At 37.3% G+C, this 18,381-nt stretch overlaps 3 protein-coding genes across 5 annotated transcripts in view; 2 read left to right on the top strand and 1 right to left on the bottom strand.

Annotated features, from left to right (window-relative positions):
- LOC149051659 (replication factor C subunit 1-like) overlaps positions 1-18,381 on the bottom strand; it is a 232,892-nt gene that overhangs the window by 27,230 nt on the left and 187,281 nt on the right. The gene's annotated exons all lie outside the window — the stretch shown is intronic.
- LOC149051661 (snaclec coagulation factor IX/factor X-binding protein subunit A-like) lies at positions 1,594-7,320 on the top strand. The gene is made up of 3 exons (XM_089214573.1): positions 1,594-1,766; positions 6,480-6,515; positions 6,908-7,320. Exons 1-3 carry the CDS (start codon positions 1,706-1,708, stop codon positions 7,318-7,320), a joined length of 510 nt encoding a protein of 169 aa, XP_089070699.1. The 5' UTR covers positions 1,594-1,705.
- LOC149051662 (adhesion G protein-coupled receptor L4-like) lies at positions 7,623-16,724 on the top strand. Its single transcript, XM_089186825.1, has 16 exons — positions 7,623-8,204; positions 10,104-10,205; positions 11,411-11,518; positions 11,731-11,818; positions 12,020-12,110; positions 12,177-12,226; positions 12,496-12,613; positions 12,716-12,819; positions 13,148-13,250; positions 13,359-13,509; positions 13,621-13,702; positions 13,858-13,924; positions 14,626-14,714; positions 14,889-15,009; positions 15,280-15,321; positions 15,436-16,724. The coding sequence occupies exons 1-16, from the start codon at positions 7,889-7,891 to the stop codon at positions 15,598-15,600; spliced, it is 1,797 nt and encodes a 598-aa protein (XP_089042951.1). The 5' UTR covers positions 7,623-7,888; the 3' UTR covers positions 15,601-16,724.

Below are 18,381 nucleotides of genomic sequence, written 5' to 3' on the forward strand. Positions count from 1 at the left end.
TGATCGATATTGTATTAATACTGTAAGGAGAAATTCTGTGTTGGTCACTCATGGGAGTTAAAGGATTAAGGATCACTTGAATTTTTCGATATTTGTTCTCCGCATTCCTTTGATAAGTATTTCTATTTCGAATCGTAAATGTATCGATGGGTTCTGATATTTAAAATTGGAACTATGATAATCAAAATTCATTTACAGCGATCGAAGAAAAATCGCACACAGTAGACAATTTAAAGGAACAAAGTGCAGTAATAGATATGTTAGGTAATTCAATGAGCCCCATTTACAAATGTCAATACAAATGAGACATTTGTCTTAAAACCTGCTAATGCATCTCCCCAAATTAGTGCATTTCTTGTTCTTGTAAACACTTCTTGAACAATATTATGGTTTTGACATGTGACTAAAAAAAATAAAATCGGATAAAGATATTATACGTACATTTCTTCCCCTACCTTCAAAGGGGTATAGAGAAGTGTGCATCATAGGAATTGACGCAATCACAGCGTATGTTACAACTAAAGTATTATCTTTGCTAGAAAGACAAATTGCAAAAATTTATCCTTCAAGCTTTACTTTTTCCTTAATGGGCCTCGAGCACTGCAAAGAGATTAAGAGATATTTGAGCAGTCTTTTTCCAGCTCAGTTTATGCCGCAACGTGATAAGCACGAACGCCTTGCATAAGCTCAGCTAATGTAAACACGACAAAACAATCGACAACATTCTATTATTAGGTCATACCTGTTTATAAATTAGCATATAAGGCGACTTCTTCAGAAGAGAGTAAACAAAGGAAATGATTCTGAAATGCACGGAATTATTCCTCTACACCGGTCAAATGTGATAGGTATAAACGCTTCAAGGGGCGACTGACTCAATGAATTGCGGATGAGACTAAGAACTATTTGAGGATCATCTTGCAATTATATTATGGGAGAGCACTATAGATGGGGATGAAGAGGCACTTGAAAAAGGGATTTTCCTCCTCACAGGACACACATGGCAATGACTGGGCGTAGACTGGAACTTAGACCTGAATGGAAAAGGTTAGCATCCAAAGAGATGGACTAAGAAGCGATGGTCTTCATGACGCTTTTACCGTATAAGGGGGGAAGGGTGGGGGGAGGGATTTGTTTTGCAAACTGAGAGCTTGACTATTAGTCGTGAGGCGCCGTTGGTTTTCTGTCCAATTGACGATCAACCCTATTAAAGTTATATTTAACTCACGCTTTAAGAAGGCATCCTTTGACTCGAGGTTTTCCACGTGTGCGAAAAATTAATGACATACGAGGTTAGACCCATCAACTAATACGGCAGTATTTCATCTGCGAGTTGAAATCTAAGAAGTAATTTTTGTTTATTTGGACGAATAGATGGGACACACACATCGGCCACCGGTGAGTAATACAGCATTTTCGTAAACTTTGAAAATAATAAAAGTGTTTTTGTCCCGTTAAATTCTCGATCTTAGAAAGAAAACCAATGCTTTACACCTGGTGCAAGTTTCTTTCCGTTTATTGGTCTATCTATTGAAAAAAGTGAAAAAAAAATGATGACTCGTGTCATGAGCTGTCGACCGAGAGTTATCATTTGCATTTATTCTAACTCCTACTAAAGAAATTTCCTTTCATTTACTGCGCCCAAATACAGTAACTTTTGTCTGCCGACAGCTGCTCGTGGTAACTTGTACATTTCTGGGGCTTGATGAAGAGTGAAACTGAATCCTGCAAAATGGCAAAAACCCTTTTTATAAGTTGTGCGTTTGGTAAGTATTACCTTTAATATTTCTGTCAGTTTATCATAAGCAACGAAAGCCAAGCGCTTGACTATCATTTGCAAAAGATTCGACTTATCAACTTCCTGCGCCACGCGGGCAAATCTATTAAAAATCTAATTCATGTTGTGTTTATTAGGTATTCTAATACAGAATGTTCCAAGCTCTACAGATATATGCTATAGGCTTCCAGATTATCTCCAAAATAAACGGATTTTTAGCATTAGTTTTCAGGCCCCGGTTGTTCAAAGGATGGATAACTTCTTATCCGCTGGATAAATCGCTATCCTGCGAATAAATTTTACCCATGGCTTCATATCGGTTGTTCAAAGTATGGATAACGCTATCCACTCGCTATCCAACGGATAAATTTATACATGGTTAGGCAGGTAGTATAAATTTTTATCCACCGGAAAAAAAAAAAAATGGCCGCTCGACGGTTACATCTTCTTCGGTGTAACTTGCCCGACAATCAACGTCGTAGAAAGAGAAGAATTTTTCGCTGCCAGCTCGATCCCTTAGAGTCTTACACTGACTCTGAATTGAGATCCAGGTATTGTTTTGGACGAGAAGCAATAAAATATAGCATTGCTGCATATAATTTGTACAAAATGTATGAACCCTTTAAAAATTGCAATTTGCTCGAGAAAATTTGATGCAATACTCCTTTTCATTTAGACAATATATTTATTGAAATAAACGGGAATTATTTTCATTTAAAAAAACTATTTGTTGTCAAGAACCTCTTTAATGGAGAATTTCTGATAAGCAGGTTATAGCACAACTGTAATGCGAACCGTCTCGGAAACTATTTTTGAATAAAAAAACTGAGGGAACTAGACACTTGAAGCAGTGTTTGTTCACAGCACTAACAAAATGGAAGAAAATGACCAGTAGTGAGTCGAAATGTTTTAAAAGTTGAGGTTTTTTTTTTAATCTAGAAGCCAGGATAAAAAAGGCAACTTGGCTCTTCTCGATCGATTTATTTAAAGAAAGGGTTCATTGAATTTTAGGAACGCAGGCAAATTACAAGGATTGTCTTTTTTCTTATTACACCCTATCATCATTGAACAATCTTTACTTAACTTTCTACAAATTATAGTTCTATAGCATCATCCTTTCCTGGGTCTAACACTGGCCGTAATGTTTTAGTTCGGCCGCTCGCGACCGTACGCTTCTTTACAAAAATTACATTTTTATCGAGTTACAGGCTATTTTTTCGCCCCAAAAAATTATAAATAAAGCAAACTCTTCAAAAGAAGGAAAGATAAACAGTTGTCTTGCATCATATTAAAACAAAGTACTGCAGACATATGCATATTCAGCACGTTGCGGGTTACACCGAAATATTACCACAACCTCAACCAATTTGTAAACATTACCACGCGTTAACAGAATCGATGCCGCCCAAAATGCCGCTGAAAGACGGGTCTGTTTCAAATGGCTCGATAATTTTTCCCGTTGTAGCCTTTAAGGCATCTGGTTTCTTTCCACCCCTGGTCTTCTTTCTTGCAGTAGAACGTTTGCTATTTTCTTTATTTGCTCCACTGACCATTTCTCTCCACTTTTCCTTCACTTCCATGGTAGTTCTTTTTTGCAACTCCGGGCGCATTAACTTTTTCAGTTATTAACTCCCATACCCGACTTTTATTTTTGTTTGAAAGTGTCGTGGAAAATTTACTATTGGTGATTTTGATATTTTCTTCCACTTGTTTGAAAATAACTGCACATTCGACTGGTGTAAAGTTTGGTTTTCTGGCGCACTTTGCTGGGGAAGGAGCAACATTTTCTGCCACATTGTCTCGCAATTAGCACGCGCAAGCGAAAAGATCACGCAACGCCTGAGTTATCACCATGGCAAATGCCTGGAGAGCGAGTTAACCATCGGATAGTTATACGCTTCGCTATCCGTGCTTTATGCAACAACTTTTTATCCGCTGGATAACTATCCAGTGGATAGTCTTCTTATATACCGGATAAGCTTATCCAGTGGATAAATTTATTCATCCTTTGATCAAACGGGGCCGGGTGTTTATCCACTTTCCGTTCAATGGAAAATTATTTAAAAAAAGTAAGCCAGAATGGCACATTCGTGCGGCAGTCATAGTAATTTTTAATTTAGACGTCATGGCGGTGTGTCAAACAGCATCAATTAGGATCATGCGACAAAAGATTTTTGCTGTTATCCTGTCTTTGCTAAACGGCTTATGAAACCGTTCGCTTTCAATAATTTTTTTGTAATTTTTTCTTCTTGCGAGCGAACGTTATAACTTTGTTCAATCAGAATTCGAATAAGTTTAAACAGATGCAAAATTTAACAACATTTTAACTCGGAGTTTGGATATAATTGGAGTGGTACATGTGTTTTTTCATCTACCTACCTAAAACATCTGACTCATGTTTTTATTCTGACTTTGAGGCAAATTAATAACTTGGTGGACTACTTCCATTCTTTTTTAACGCTGAAACATCATTTACATCTATTTAGATCGATAAAACGATGATAAGTAGAAGCTGAGTAGTTAAAGCTACGTACAATCACTCATATTTAATGAAAAGTTTTTTTGAGTTTCCAACAAAAAATTGGTGACAAAAAGGAACAAGGGTTCGACCTCACCGGCCTTTTTTTTTTTTTTAGTCCTTCTTAATTACAAAAATTAACATATGAATATGACAGTTAAAAAAAAAAAACGGACGAGAAAGTAACAAGCATTTAAGATATGTTAAAAATTATATAATTACAACTTTTAAAAGCAAATTGATATTCATTCATATCCAATGACACACACCTACACAAACAGTCAAATTTTGGCCTAACATTTTGAGGCTCCTATAATAGATAGGCGCTACAGTGATATCTTTTGTTTGACACCGAATGCAATGAATTAAAATTGGGTTATAATTGAAGTGTCCCTTCCTGTCACATGGAGTAGATTAGGAATTAAAAATTGTCAATTTGTACACAAAAAATAGAACCACTACCGCATCGCGGCTAACAAGGCAAATCTCTATTAAAGTTCGAAAATAACGCGCGCTTTCTTTGGTTGATTTTTTGATCGTGGGCATCCACACTTCTGGAATTTCTATTCCACTATCCCTGTTGACGTTGTTAGGGTGAAGTCTTATGTGAATTGTCTCTTTGACCCTGCGATCGATCGAGACATTCGACTCGCCCGTACCGAGACCTCCGCCGTTTCAGAGCATTCCCACAACAACGGACACAAGCCACTCTGGAACGAAGTAAAGTTTATTGATCGTGGCCCTTATTACTACACGCGCAGGGTCAAAGAGGCAATTCACATAAGACTTCACCCTAACAACACCAACAGGGATAGTGAAATATAAATTCCAGAAGCGTGGATGCCCATGATCAAAAAACGCAACAACAGGAGAGCCGTGTGACAGCGGACCGCCGAGGTAGCAAATCACTGATCAGCAAGGATCGAAATGCACCAATCAGAGCTGTTGAAAAACAACTAATCACGGCAGAGCATCATGCTTTATAAGATCACGCATGACCAGTCGACCTCATCGCCTAAAGAAGACTAGCAGTATGCAGTCGAAACGTCGCGATCTACATCACACGTGACTACATCGTGAGACAAACGAAAAACTTAGCTTTTATTGTTATTCACCACGATGAATCACCACAACCTTTTCTACAAAAAATAACTGACATAACAAAAGTAGTCAGTGGCATAACTGTCAAAATTCATCATAAATTATGACGGTATCAGAGCGACCACGACCATTCTTAGGTTCATTGCAGCTTGCTCATCATGGCGTTCTCCGGTCATTGCAGTGAAGCAAGCCTCAGAAATTACATTAGCCGCCCTTCGAGGGAAAGAATAAGAGCTTGCTTTGATATCCTTTTGGTTGCGTTGAGTGGAAGTCAGAGCAGCCGAGTTTTACGGTTATGTCCCGAGCAATCTTCATGTTCCTGTGATTTCGGCTGTCGTCGGTTCATTAATAAAACAGATGCCTTAAGCAGTTCGTTTTCTAATTGTCATATGTAAAAATTTTGGTGTTTTAGTGAGTAACAATTCGGCCGGATTTCACCAAATATTTCAACTTCAGACTGTGCCTGAGGACTGAAGAACCTTAGGCGTGTCAAACTCAACCTCCCGAAGTATTTTAGTTTGTGAATCATTGCAGCTTGTGAACTTTGATGGCCTAACATTTTTAATGGCTTTAAACTAGTTCAACCAGTCAGATTATTTGAACCATTCTAACAAGGATTGTGATTGGCTTATTTCAGCGTGCTTTATGAGAGTATAGAGCAAGTTGACGGCACTGTTGTTCCCTATGAAGTCTATTTCTGTTTTGAAAATTGAAAGTAACGCGTGGGGAATTTAACGGACTCGTTATTACAAAACAAGTAGGGAAGCCTTGAATGTGCGCTGTTCTGTAGTAAAGCAGTTAGGAAGTGGCTAGAGCGCTCAAGAAGTGGAGAGAAACACGACTAGAAATTCTCATCAGTTTATTGTCGTGCCTTTCTCAATGTGAATTTCCGTAGATAACCACGAATAACAGACAACTTCAGTCATTTTAATCAATAAATTGAATGCGTCAAAGAAATACTCTGTAGACGTGTGCCTCCTCCAACTTCGGCAATTGCGATACAAATAGGTGACTCTGATGATATGAAAAGTATATTTCAGTGAAAGTAAGAAACTAAATTTATTTTTTACATTCGTACTTCAGCTATCCAGACTTTGATGATGCAATCCGTGAGAGCAGGTAGGGCTGTAATTACTTTTGGTATGTAAGTGTGAGCTAAAATAAAATTTGGCCCAAAAAGGGGGAGGTTGTGATTCTGTTACATTGATAAGTCGTTGAACTGACATGGAACAAAGCTGCATCTTAAACTATAGAACCGCCACCAAGGTTAATGAGGGTTACTAAGGTGAAAAAGGTTTGAAATTATACTTTAAGACGAGATAACGAGCTTATTTTGAACTAGTGAAAGGTTTATAACACATATACGAGACACAGACACTTAGCTAAAATGTCTCTATATTCTGCTATATACATATACGTAAAAACATATGAAGTAAAGTGACTACATTGATCTCATGCTTTCAAGAATTCGTTTTCAAATGCTATTTTATGTTCTCTCCTGTTATCGACAGACAGCGAACATGCTTGTTTTGAAAGTTCATGCTATAAGTTTAATCTCACGCATAAAACATGGGACGAGAGCAGAAGGACTTGCAAGGACCACCTTGGTGGTGATTTAGTTTCCATTGAAACCGAAGAAGAATGGGACTTTATTAATGATAAGATTCAAAACCGCACTGAACACCGGTGGCACATCGGTTTGGTAAAAGAGAATGGGATTTGGATCTGGGTGAGTGGAAGACCACTGACTATTTGTAAATTGGGAGAATCAAGTTGGGGCAGAAGTAAGGGCATGTTAGCCAAGAATGAGCAACAGGGCCACCTTGCAAGTCAAGACGCTGCCGGCAAAAATGTTTCGACTTCGCCATATATTTGTGAAATACCAAAGGGTAAGACCACATTAAATCTATATACTACACTGTAAAAACAAGGGCGAGTAGGGAAAGGTTCATCACGCCATAGGAGAGACAGCTATATATGTTCAGGTGTAAGTGTTAAATGCGTGCGAGCAACCCGGTTTTTCTTTTGTTTCCCAAACGTGAAGGAAATTTACTTTGGTTAATTAATGGACAAAGGTATAAACAAATGCTTGAGTTATTGTTGAATATCATGGTATTGCTGCTCAGCATGGACCATTTCCTACCATTATTATATTTTTTTGAAACATAAGCCTGTCTAGACGTTTATCTCGTGAATCAGCCGGAGTGCGATAGTTGACAACGCAATAGTAGCGGCAGAGCGAAAAAAGAGGGAGGTCTGGACTCGGTCGCGCGACGAACGCGTTCGATACGCAAGATGACCCAAATTTTTTGATCCACAGCGACTTTCCTGACGTTTACTATCGAGCTTCGTTATAATAATTGAAAACCAGGACCAATCTATTGAAATATTGTCTTGCATCTTTTTCAGCTATTGGGGAAAACTCTTCCCAGATCAATTATCAAGACTACGTTGAAATATCTTGCACATTAGAATATGGCAAGAAGAGATGGATGCAGAATTGCAATTTCACTGATGGCAAATGCAATCTTAATTGTTCCGTAAACTCTTGCAAGAGTGGGCAAAACCGCATGTCTGAGGACTGCGGAAAGTATTGTAGTCAGACGTATAGCCCATTGGTATATCAATGCATTAAAACGGGACACAAAGGGAATATCATTTTTAAGACGTGCAAGGCTACAAAATTTAACCTTACAATCGGCGAACAGCATTTTTTTACCAAAAAGACCTGCTATTGTGAAGATGTTGAGTGTTATAGAGAATGCAACAAGATAAAGTGCACGCGAACCTGCAGAGAAAAAAAAACTGGTGAGTGCCTAATCAATCTAACTGGCGACCGAAGCTCTCTATAAAAGAGTATGATGCTTTTCATGTTTAGTAATCGGAAGGCAATATGTGAATTGAAAGATTAAACGATGCGTTTCGTGTACAAGTTAGTGGTTCTACAACAGTCGTTTAATTAAGCAAAACATGACTATCACCCAAAGCATACGGCTTTGCTGTGGTTAATCCAAAAATCTAATTGTCTTGTGATGTATTTATGTAACCATCATTAATTTCTTTATTTATTTTCAAACGTTTGCCTTGAACCGCACTTGGGAAAAGTGTTCTACTTTTCTGAGATAAAATACCACGGAAATACGTAATCGCAACCGAAAGGAGTAGAGTCGCACCAGTGAGAGGAAATTGCCAGTGTTTTCACACAATGAGAACTGAAGTAGACTCGAAACTAGAGCTCATGTTCACAGCTCGGAAGAAAAGATACGCGTCCTGTGGATGAGATTTTCCATAATATAACTGACGACCATCCATATCTTAAGCGCAAAGATTTAGAAAGTTCTCTTTTTTTCTCCAAGGTTCACTTACAAGCGTTGACAGTCACCGCTGTGATTTCTTTTGTTTAACTTGACTCTTCTCAAATCTGCCTGCCCCACCCAAGCACTAAGGTGCTTCTGATGTTTTCTACGATTTGAAATTAATCTCTTTTTTAATTGCAAAAATTAGAGCCGCGCTTGGAAATTTCCTTCGACGACAGGTTTCAACCGTAAAGTAAACATAATTTGGAAAACTTGTCCCAAGTGCGACCCTTCCCTCACATATCAAATTTCTTAGAGTGTTACGGCTTAAAAAAAAACCGTTGTAACACGAAAACTAAATACGGTAGAAGGCTAGAGTCACGTTTTCACTTACTTTTCACTAAGGTTGTTATAGTTACTAAACAATTCGAGTTTCACTTTGCGTTGTGCGTTTCTGTTTGCTTGACTGAAAACATGAACAGTAGTTTTTAACATGTAAACTTAAATTCAAGCAAAGAAGTTTCTAGTGGTCATTACAACAGAAGATCAGATAGATGCTTGCTTTTATGTGAATCCTCTCACAACTGACATATTTCAAGGCCTGGACAAGGAGCTTCCTGATCATTTTCTCTCGTTATGCCTTAATTGACAAATCCATCAAATTATTCAAATAAAAACGCTGAATCAAATATTTTCCACAAAGACGATCTCGGTTAAGCTAAAAAAATTAAAAAAAAGGGCAGTAAATCGGAAACAGTTCGAGACGAAATAAGAAATGAATACGTCATATTCGGTGGTTTGACAATTAATACACGCGCAAATTTTGCGATTTACGGGGTATTTTCCAATCCCCATGGAGGCGAGCTGTTATGACAAAAAGTGGGCAAATGTGTACTCATATTATATGTTTAACCACTGATTAAGGAACGTTTTTTTTCACTATTATTTCATTTACTAATATTTTTGCATCAAGTTTTCTAAAAACATCGTGTAGCCCTATCTGAACATTGATCTTTCAAGTCGTGTGCGAAAGACCAAAATAATGCAAAGAAAACAATAAGAGTGTTCTGCTTAACCAATCAAAAATCGAGTGCATTTAGGAATTTTTAACGTTCATAGCGGCCATTTCTCATTTCCATTTAAAGTCGGCATTCTTGCCCTTACAATGTATTACTAAGGCATTTTTTTAGTATGAGGTAGTCTTGATTAACATTTTCTTTAAAGATTCATCACTTACAACCTCGCCATCGCCATCGCCATCGCCGTCGCCGTCGCCGTCGCCGTCGCCGTCGCCGTCGCCGTCGCCGTCGCCGTCGCCGTCGCCGTCGCCGTCGCCGTCGCCGTCGCCAGTTCAGCTGCTGGTATGTTTCCTAAATAGTCATTTAGCGTTTTTATGCATGTTCATTTTCAGGATCTTCTCTGTTTACAAATGTGACAGACATTTTTATTCCAGGCAAAGGATTATGTTTCAAAATTTGGCAGAATAAATATTACCGGAAGGACTTCCATACAGGTATGTAATTTTCATAACTTTTTTTAACTTGGATGTATGTCGTTAGACCATAAAAAGTAAATATCTGACCTCTATGGATAAACAGCCACTAAGCCATATGAAGTGAAAATGATGAGGCTTACAAAATAATCCAGGCTCCTAAAAGTGTTCTCTAGCCAATGAATACCCTGGAAACCATTTGGGGCCTCCTACTAGACTTTTCCCGCATTCTTTATATGAATTGTTGAGACTAACTGGTTAATGACCTGGAAATATTTTATGTAATTGTAGGAGGCTGTAACTGTGTTTGAAGATTGCACCTTAAAAATCAAGAACGTCACAAAAAATAAGGCCAGCATGGAAGACGTTAAAATACAGAGAAAATCCATCTTTGAGGTGGCAGAGGCCGTCGAAAAATTTGCTCTTAATTATAGCAGGCGACATCTGAGTGAAACGAGACCTTCAGTAACGATCATTTCCCCAACAATGGGTGAGATTTCGGCCTCTAAACCTGTTTAGTTTCAAAGTATATTCCAATGTTTTGTACTGACTTGCTGACTGACCGAATGAGTTGTTGTAAGCCCAACCTACATGAAATGTTATCGTTGACTGTCATCGATTCATCTATTCTTTCAATTTGTTTAATACTTTGATTTTTTGCGGTGAAGAACGAAATTCTAGGTATTCTTGAACAATCAACACTAGAAAATCAGAATCTTTCAAATTGTGAAACCCTTCTTCTCGCTCTGTTTATTGAAACTTTTCTTAAATAATAGACTGGTGAGTAACACTTTACTAACTGAAATTGTCAAATCTTACAAATACTTTCCGCATACTTCATACTATACACTGAGCTCAAAATTTGCCTATCGACTGCGATGCATATACATATAAATGCAAGATTTTTAACCGTACTCTTAAAAACTTCCTAATGAACTTTATAGTTCTCCGACGAAACGGTTTGAGGAATGAAGTGAGTTTTCACAATTTGGGTCAGTGCAGCACTACTCACTTTTAATCAGTTTTACATTGAAAAAACGTTTTAAAATGGTTGAAATTGTCGAATAGTCGTTGAAGGGCAAGTAAGATACAAAAAAAAACACTTCCATTCAATAAGATTATGACATATTTTGTGTACACCACAAAACGTAAGTTTGTGTATATGTGCTATTGTAAATTTCACCGTAAGTGCTTTCATTTGTCATTGACTGTTTTTTTTTCGACAGTTTTGGACATTCAAAAAGTCTATCGCCAGAATGCGAGTGACTTCCACTTTGAGGAACAACGATGGCAAGCGAGAATCGATATCGCTTCTTCAAATTTTGAAGACAATGGTTCGTATTAACCAGCGTGTTAACTTTACAACTTTTCATTACCTTGGTTTCTCCAATCGAAATTTCTGTATTGAAATAAATCCTCATAAAAATGTGTACACAGTCTATTTTCTTTAATCATTCGCCTTCCTTCCAATTTCACATACCTCAGAGCCTGATGAAAATCTCGATTTTGTGGGTTTTTTTAATTTTTGATTCTTTGGGTTTTTAAGGATCATTGGTAGTTGCATTTGTGTACGAGAATCTGCATGAACTACTTCTGACAGATAAAGCCATCACGAGTGAAACAGACAATCAAAGGTGACGTTATTTTCATATTACTCCACTTCGTTTACCCCTAAAACACATTACACGATAACACATAAGATCTAAGTTCAACTAAACTGAACATACAAAGGCTCCCTGCTTGTCTCTGACCATTCCACCTTGCTTAAATCTGCCAAAAGTATGTAATATTGCTTCCTTGGTTCTGGTCCATTTTCAAATACAATTTCTTCATAGGTATCTCAACTCCAGGATAATGGCCGTAACTATGGACCCCAAGCCAGAGAAATTGCGAGAAAATGTCATCCTTAAGTTCAAAAACCTGAAGGTAACATGAAAATTAGTTGCAGAGCGTTGATTTGATTTATTCTCACGCGATAAAATCTATTTTCAGGTCTTGACAGCAGAGAAGCGTTGTATGTTTTGGAGTGGCTTAAACGAAAGGTAAAAAAACTACAAAACACTATTGTAAAGTATATATTCCTCCTCAATTAAGTTAAGTACGGAGGAGAATGAATATACTTTCTCAGTCAGATACTTTTGTGCAGGTTAACGCTTTCGTGAAAGAGAGGAGGAGAAGTCTGATTGAAATGTTGTCCCAACTAAGACTTCAATGGAGGAAAAGCAGCGAAAAATTATAAAACATTACCTCTTACCCAGACAAGAAATAATTTTGTGCGCCTCGTTAACTTACTTTTTGTCATGTGTGACAGCTTTTCAGAGGAAGGATGCCATGTGATTACATTAAAGAGCAACTCCGAAGAAACAGTTTGCAGTTGCAATCATTTGACGCATTTTGCTGTCTTAATGGACTACGACGGCAGCACAAAGGCAATCAAATAATTTTTGTCTTACCCAATAATTTTATGGGCATAATTAAGTAACTTAATGTTTTCCTTTCATTTTCTTTATCTCTTTCTTTTTTTGTAACAGCTCACCGAGGAGGACGAAAACATTCTGAAAACTATCACTTACGTGGGACTGAGCCTTTCGATCGTCGGGATACTTTTAACATTAATACTTTATTCTTGCCTCACGTAAGTAGTGTACCTGAATATTAATTAGGTCAATCCTTAACTCTCCTCAACTATGCTGGTGAGAAAAGAGATCTCAATACAAGTCTCTATGCAAATGAGAACATGCATGTCGAATACTTCACAAATTTAAACTTCATTTCACGCCTCATCAAGAGTTTCTAAACAGCTTATGGTTTCACGGTTTATGAATTTTTTCCTTTTTTGTCCTTTCTGCAGCAATTTGCTGACTTTTTTTTCCTTTGCTGTTCTTGTTGTCTTCACTGTGTTACTGTTATTTTTGTTGCTTTTGTCTCATTCATTTTCCTTGTTTTTACTATTAATTCACCAGAGATGTTCGTCAACCTCTTTCTCAAATTCGTCTGAGTGTTTCTACGTCTCTTGGAGTTGGACAGATCATCTTCCTCGCCGGAATGAACGCCACAGAAAACAAAGTCAGTGGCCTCTCCTTCTATCCATAGAATGATTTTACTCTTTGCAACGTATATATCTTGTCGAAAGGAACACCACGGGAATTATACGAAAACTCTTTCTTTCCACAGGCTGTCTGTGTTACAATAGCAGCTCTGATGCAGTATTTCTTGATGGCCGCTTTCTGTTGGATGCTGATTGAGGGAATTTATCTCTACTTCTTCGTTGTGAAAGTTTACAACATTAACACCAAGATGTACATGTATCACGTCACCTCATGGGGTGAGTTTATTATTTTAAAGCACTGGTAACTGTAACCATGCTTTCGGACCGCCAAATCTGGTGTTGTCATGCAGTAAAATGTTTTGATTTCCTTCCTTTCTTTATGGGTAGGTCTTCCAGTGATCATGGTGGCCATGTCACTTGGCATCGCTGCTGGAAAAGAAGGGTTACAAAGCTATACGAGTGATAAATAGTAAGAAAAAACGTCGACGATTTCTTCTTGTTCTTCTCCTTTTAATTCGTTGCATTTAATTCTTTGTTTTGTTTTTTCATATATTTTGAGACAGGTATCATTTCATTTGCTGACAATTTGTGTTTCTTTCGTGTCTCTCACCTCTTCGAGCTTAGTTGCTGGCTTTCCTCGTCTGACAACCTGATCTGGATATTCGTCGCTTTTGTGGCTTTCATCGAAGTTGTGAGTTTATGATTAGGGCTGGTAATTGTGATTGGTATACCTGGACTACTTGCTGCTAAAGATTTTTTTCTCTGATCTTTAAAAAAGGAATTAAATATGTATGATATGACCTCACACATCACTTACTATTTTCCTTTTCCTATTTACTCACAAAAAAATTTGGACGCAGCTGCTGTTTGCAGGGATGCTGGTCAATTTTGACTAAGTGATGGCCTTTAATAGCGAGTAAAGCCTGTTGGTACAAAGTCTACACGGGAAATAGATAGCTTCATACATTCTCCAACTTTAACTACATAGTATGAAGAAAAAGATTCTTCCCTTTCCTTGTTGAAGTTTTCTCACTGTTTCACACTGATATACCAAGATATGTTTTTTGCGCAAAAATGACTCTTAAAAAACATTGAACAAGATGAAAGGAGCAGGAAGTTTAGGAGATGTTAAATTTATGTGATTTAACATGAGGATTCACTTTGCATAGTTCATTTAGTTCAGACACTTTAGTTCGCGATTTCTTTTGCTCGAAGTCAGGGAATCGAAGCTCATAATCTAGGTCCCACAGTTGGGAGTTCTATTCCCTGTAAATGACTCTTCATCCCAAGCTAGTTACCAAACTAATAACGTCTTTAGCAAAGATCCTCTTCTACTTTGGTTATTCGACAACCATATCCTAATAATCAATTTATTTTTATTGTATTTTTCAGCTCAATATCTTGATACTCGTACGAATCATAAAGGAGATGAGCAACTTGTTGCAGCCGATAGGGGAAGAGCATCATTCTCAGCAAATACGGTAAGATTCACAACCTAAACCTAAAACAAAATAGTGGAAGAAGCTACCATGTCCTCCTGTGTGGCTATATTCGCCTAACTTCCTCATTCCTTAATCAGTAAGGCCATACGATATCTAAAAATGAAAATTCATTGTCAAAGGAAAATAAAGGAATTTTCTCTTTTTCACTCCTAGAATTGGCATCAAAGCATGCGTGGTAATGATTCCTCTGCTGGGTGTCACATGGGTATTCGGTCTCCTCTCGCCTGTACATAAAGCTTTCGCTTACATCTTCACCGTACTTAACTCTGCTCAGGTCAGTGTTCGATGGTAATACTCAAAATTATTCAATCTCTACCTTTATTTTACTTTCTAACCAAGTGGGACACCATTGCAGTGGTCACATTTTTTTTTTTATTTTAATTTGAAAACAAAAATGCTGTTAAGTATGCAAGAGAAGACAGACTTCTTTTTCCATTATAAGATATGCAATTTTCTTTCTTTCTTGGAAATCTTAATAGGTATTTGACTGATTTGTTTGTATACTATAAAAATCAATGATCTTGAAATCATTTTTATGCTGCAGGGTTTCCTGATTTTCGCTCTACACTGCATGCGAAACAGTCAGGTAAGTAAAACATTAAACTGATTATCAACTCCATATCATCAAGTTTTATTGTTTCGATAAATATCCGAGTACTAGTGCTAAGAACCATATTTCATGTTGCTTGTCTATCTGCAGATCAGAGAGCGATTCAAAGGAAAGATGAATATCGTTTTTCCATCTTCTATAAAGAACAACTCCACAAGTAAGAGCTCACAGGTCAATCCAAGTGAGGTTGGGGATGTATGGGCAGTTGAAATGCAGTATTGTGCTGAGTTTGAATTGAAATCGCACGTAACTTAAATAATTGGATCCAGCCAACCGGAAATGACAGTCAATTACTTAGTACAATCACTAAGTTAACAGCAATAAGTAGGCTACGATCGGTCTGACTTGCGATCAGCAGCTAAAAAGAGGTCTTTCTTTTTATTATTGTTTAAGCACTCAACCAGTTCAGTGTAATTGTAACTTATCTTTTTTTATGATTATAAGCTTATTTTCTAAGCGACCTTATATTTGTAGGCAAGATTCATCGAAGTAAATCAATCCATAAATTCAATTTTCTAATAGCTCAGTATCTTGATGACTTTCCTTCGAATAAGACCACAGTCTACTACAGATGAGGCGGGAATTCATGTCAAGATATCACGAATTGCCTTTCTTTAAGAAGCACTCTAGCACGCACCTTTAATTGAACGTATTTATCTTTCGATTCTTACGCGCCAACTTTCTGCGCTTACCGCATAATTATTTCATATTCGACGTTTCACTTATTGAGTTTACAAACTTCTCACCAAACGCTGTTATTACTTTTAACAATGAGCTATATGGATAATAACTTAAAGTATAAGTTTCTAGAAATTTAGAGAATGCCTAGTCATGCTGAAATGCATACCAAGGAACTTTCTGAAGCATTTTACTAGGTTACTTAGTTATGATATAACACTACCAGTATGGTTGTGTTGTAAGCGTCCGGAATTTCCAAGAATACTTTGTACATAAGGACTCAGTTGTGCAGCAGTAATGTTGTTGTCGGGAGTGACTGACTTTTCAGAAGGCTATACCGAGAGAGAGGTACTGTGGAAAATTGTTAATTTTGAGGCACTTTGGAGACAACTGTGAGATTGTGTCAGTGGTGAGCTAAGAAATGGTTTGTGGTGGGCTTCAATCAGTTTATTTAAGGATAATTTAAGGATAATTATTCTACTTCCTTTTACATTGATAAAAATATTACAAGTTGTTTAATAAAGTAGTTACGTTTGTTGATGAATGATGCTCTTTCTGTCTGTTAAATTGTACCGTAACAAGTAATACTAATAGTCTTACCAGCTAGCGCTGACATTCAAAGTTGTTGTGTAATGAATAAGTAGATGAATACGTAAATGTTTGAATAAACAAACAACCATTTTAAAAGGAACAGAAAAAAACTCCTTATGACTGGATATTTTGTGGATCAGTTTCATTTACCCCTTTTTTTTTTCGCATTCTAAGATAAGGAGTATCGTTTTGAATCGAAAATACATCGAATAATTTGGAATTAAATTGGGGCAATGTTAAGCGGAAATAATAAACCAAGAGATTATAAACTATTCGGCACACATCATTAAACAACGATTAACGAACAGAGTACACAATTGAAAGGAAAAAGCTTGGCGATAGAAATGCCGAATATTTCCACTGGCCTGGTTTCCAAATATCACTACAGCGGAGACGTAGCATTGAAGAGGAATTTCAACAAGCCAGAGAAGGAGTCGATTATATAAATGTGCCTAACAATTTACAACAGTCGAGGTTATGTCACACCCATTTATAAACAAACATGAATGACGAAGCGTACGATTAAGACGGAAGAGTAAAAAAAAGAATTATTCTAGAATATACAAGCACATTTCTCTCTACACCGCTCAAATGCGATAGGTCAAAACGCTTTAAGCTTCGATTGACTAAATAGATCGCAGCTAGGGCTAGGGAATTTTCCAGAATAAATTATCGATTATTCCATGAGCGCAGAGACATTCTAAGAGATTAAAATGTCGGAGTTTGCCGCGCTATTAAAGTAATAATACTCGCTAATTAACACATGAGCGGATTAGTACATGAAAGTTGAAGGCAGACGAAGTAATTAGACTCACCAACTGAAACGCTAAGCATGTCATCGGCGAGATGAATGAATAATAATCATTTTCATTAGCAGAACTCATAAAGACATAACAGTTCTGAACATCAATTATTTTTGAGCTGCTTCTTTACAAAACTTCAACTACAAAAAGTGGTTTAATGCCGTGAGGTTTTTCGATTGTATTAAGAAAAACAATGGTCCACATCTGGTGCAAGTTGCCTTTTGTCTATTGGTCCGTCTATGACAGAAAAGTAAAAATGGAGACTATAGCCATGAATATGCGAACACAGACCATGATTTGCATTAAACTCAAACTAGTACCAAAGCGTTTTACGAGGATGCCGCAAATCCAAAACTCTCAGGTGAGATGAATCAAATTTTAGTGTAACTACAGCTCTTAACAGCAACCTTTACATATCTTGGGCATTATGAAGTGGATGATAAATGGAACTAAATCCCGAAAATTTTTCAAAACCTTTTTAATATGTGGTATGCTGGGTAAGTACGACGCTAGTTATCCCTGTTTTTTCTGCTGTAGCTACGAAACCGTCGAAACTAACTTTCCAATTTGTGAAATATTTATTTTCATTTTAAACCTTCGGAGCTCTAATAACGAAACATACCAAACTCTACACATCTCCTTTCTAAACTATTTTTAATCATCATAGTAAAACTTTGGGATCTTTGTATTATCATAATTATCATTGTTATTAATTTCTCATTTTTTTTCACTTTCCGCCCAATGCCAAATGATTGAAAAAGAAATAGCCAGAATGAAACATCCGTGTAAGTGTAAAGACAGCTTACTGACAGCAACCTAGGTAAGTAAGCCTTTATACAGGCCAAGTGGCCTATGGGCCCGGCGCTTAACTCCGGTTTCATTAGCATGAAGCAGCTAGGAGTATTACTGCTCCATCGCAGGCTTACCCCCAGCATTTTTGCTGGTACCCATTTGTACACCTGGG

The sequence above is a fragment of the Pocillopora damicornis genome, chromosome 1 (assembly GCF_964200805.1).
Source record: "Pocillopora damicornis chromosome 1, jaPocDami1.2, whole genome shotgun sequence".
Classification (NCBI taxonomy): domain Eukaryota; kingdom Metazoa; phylum Cnidaria; class Anthozoa; order Scleractinia; family Pocilloporidae; genus Pocillopora; species Pocillopora damicornis.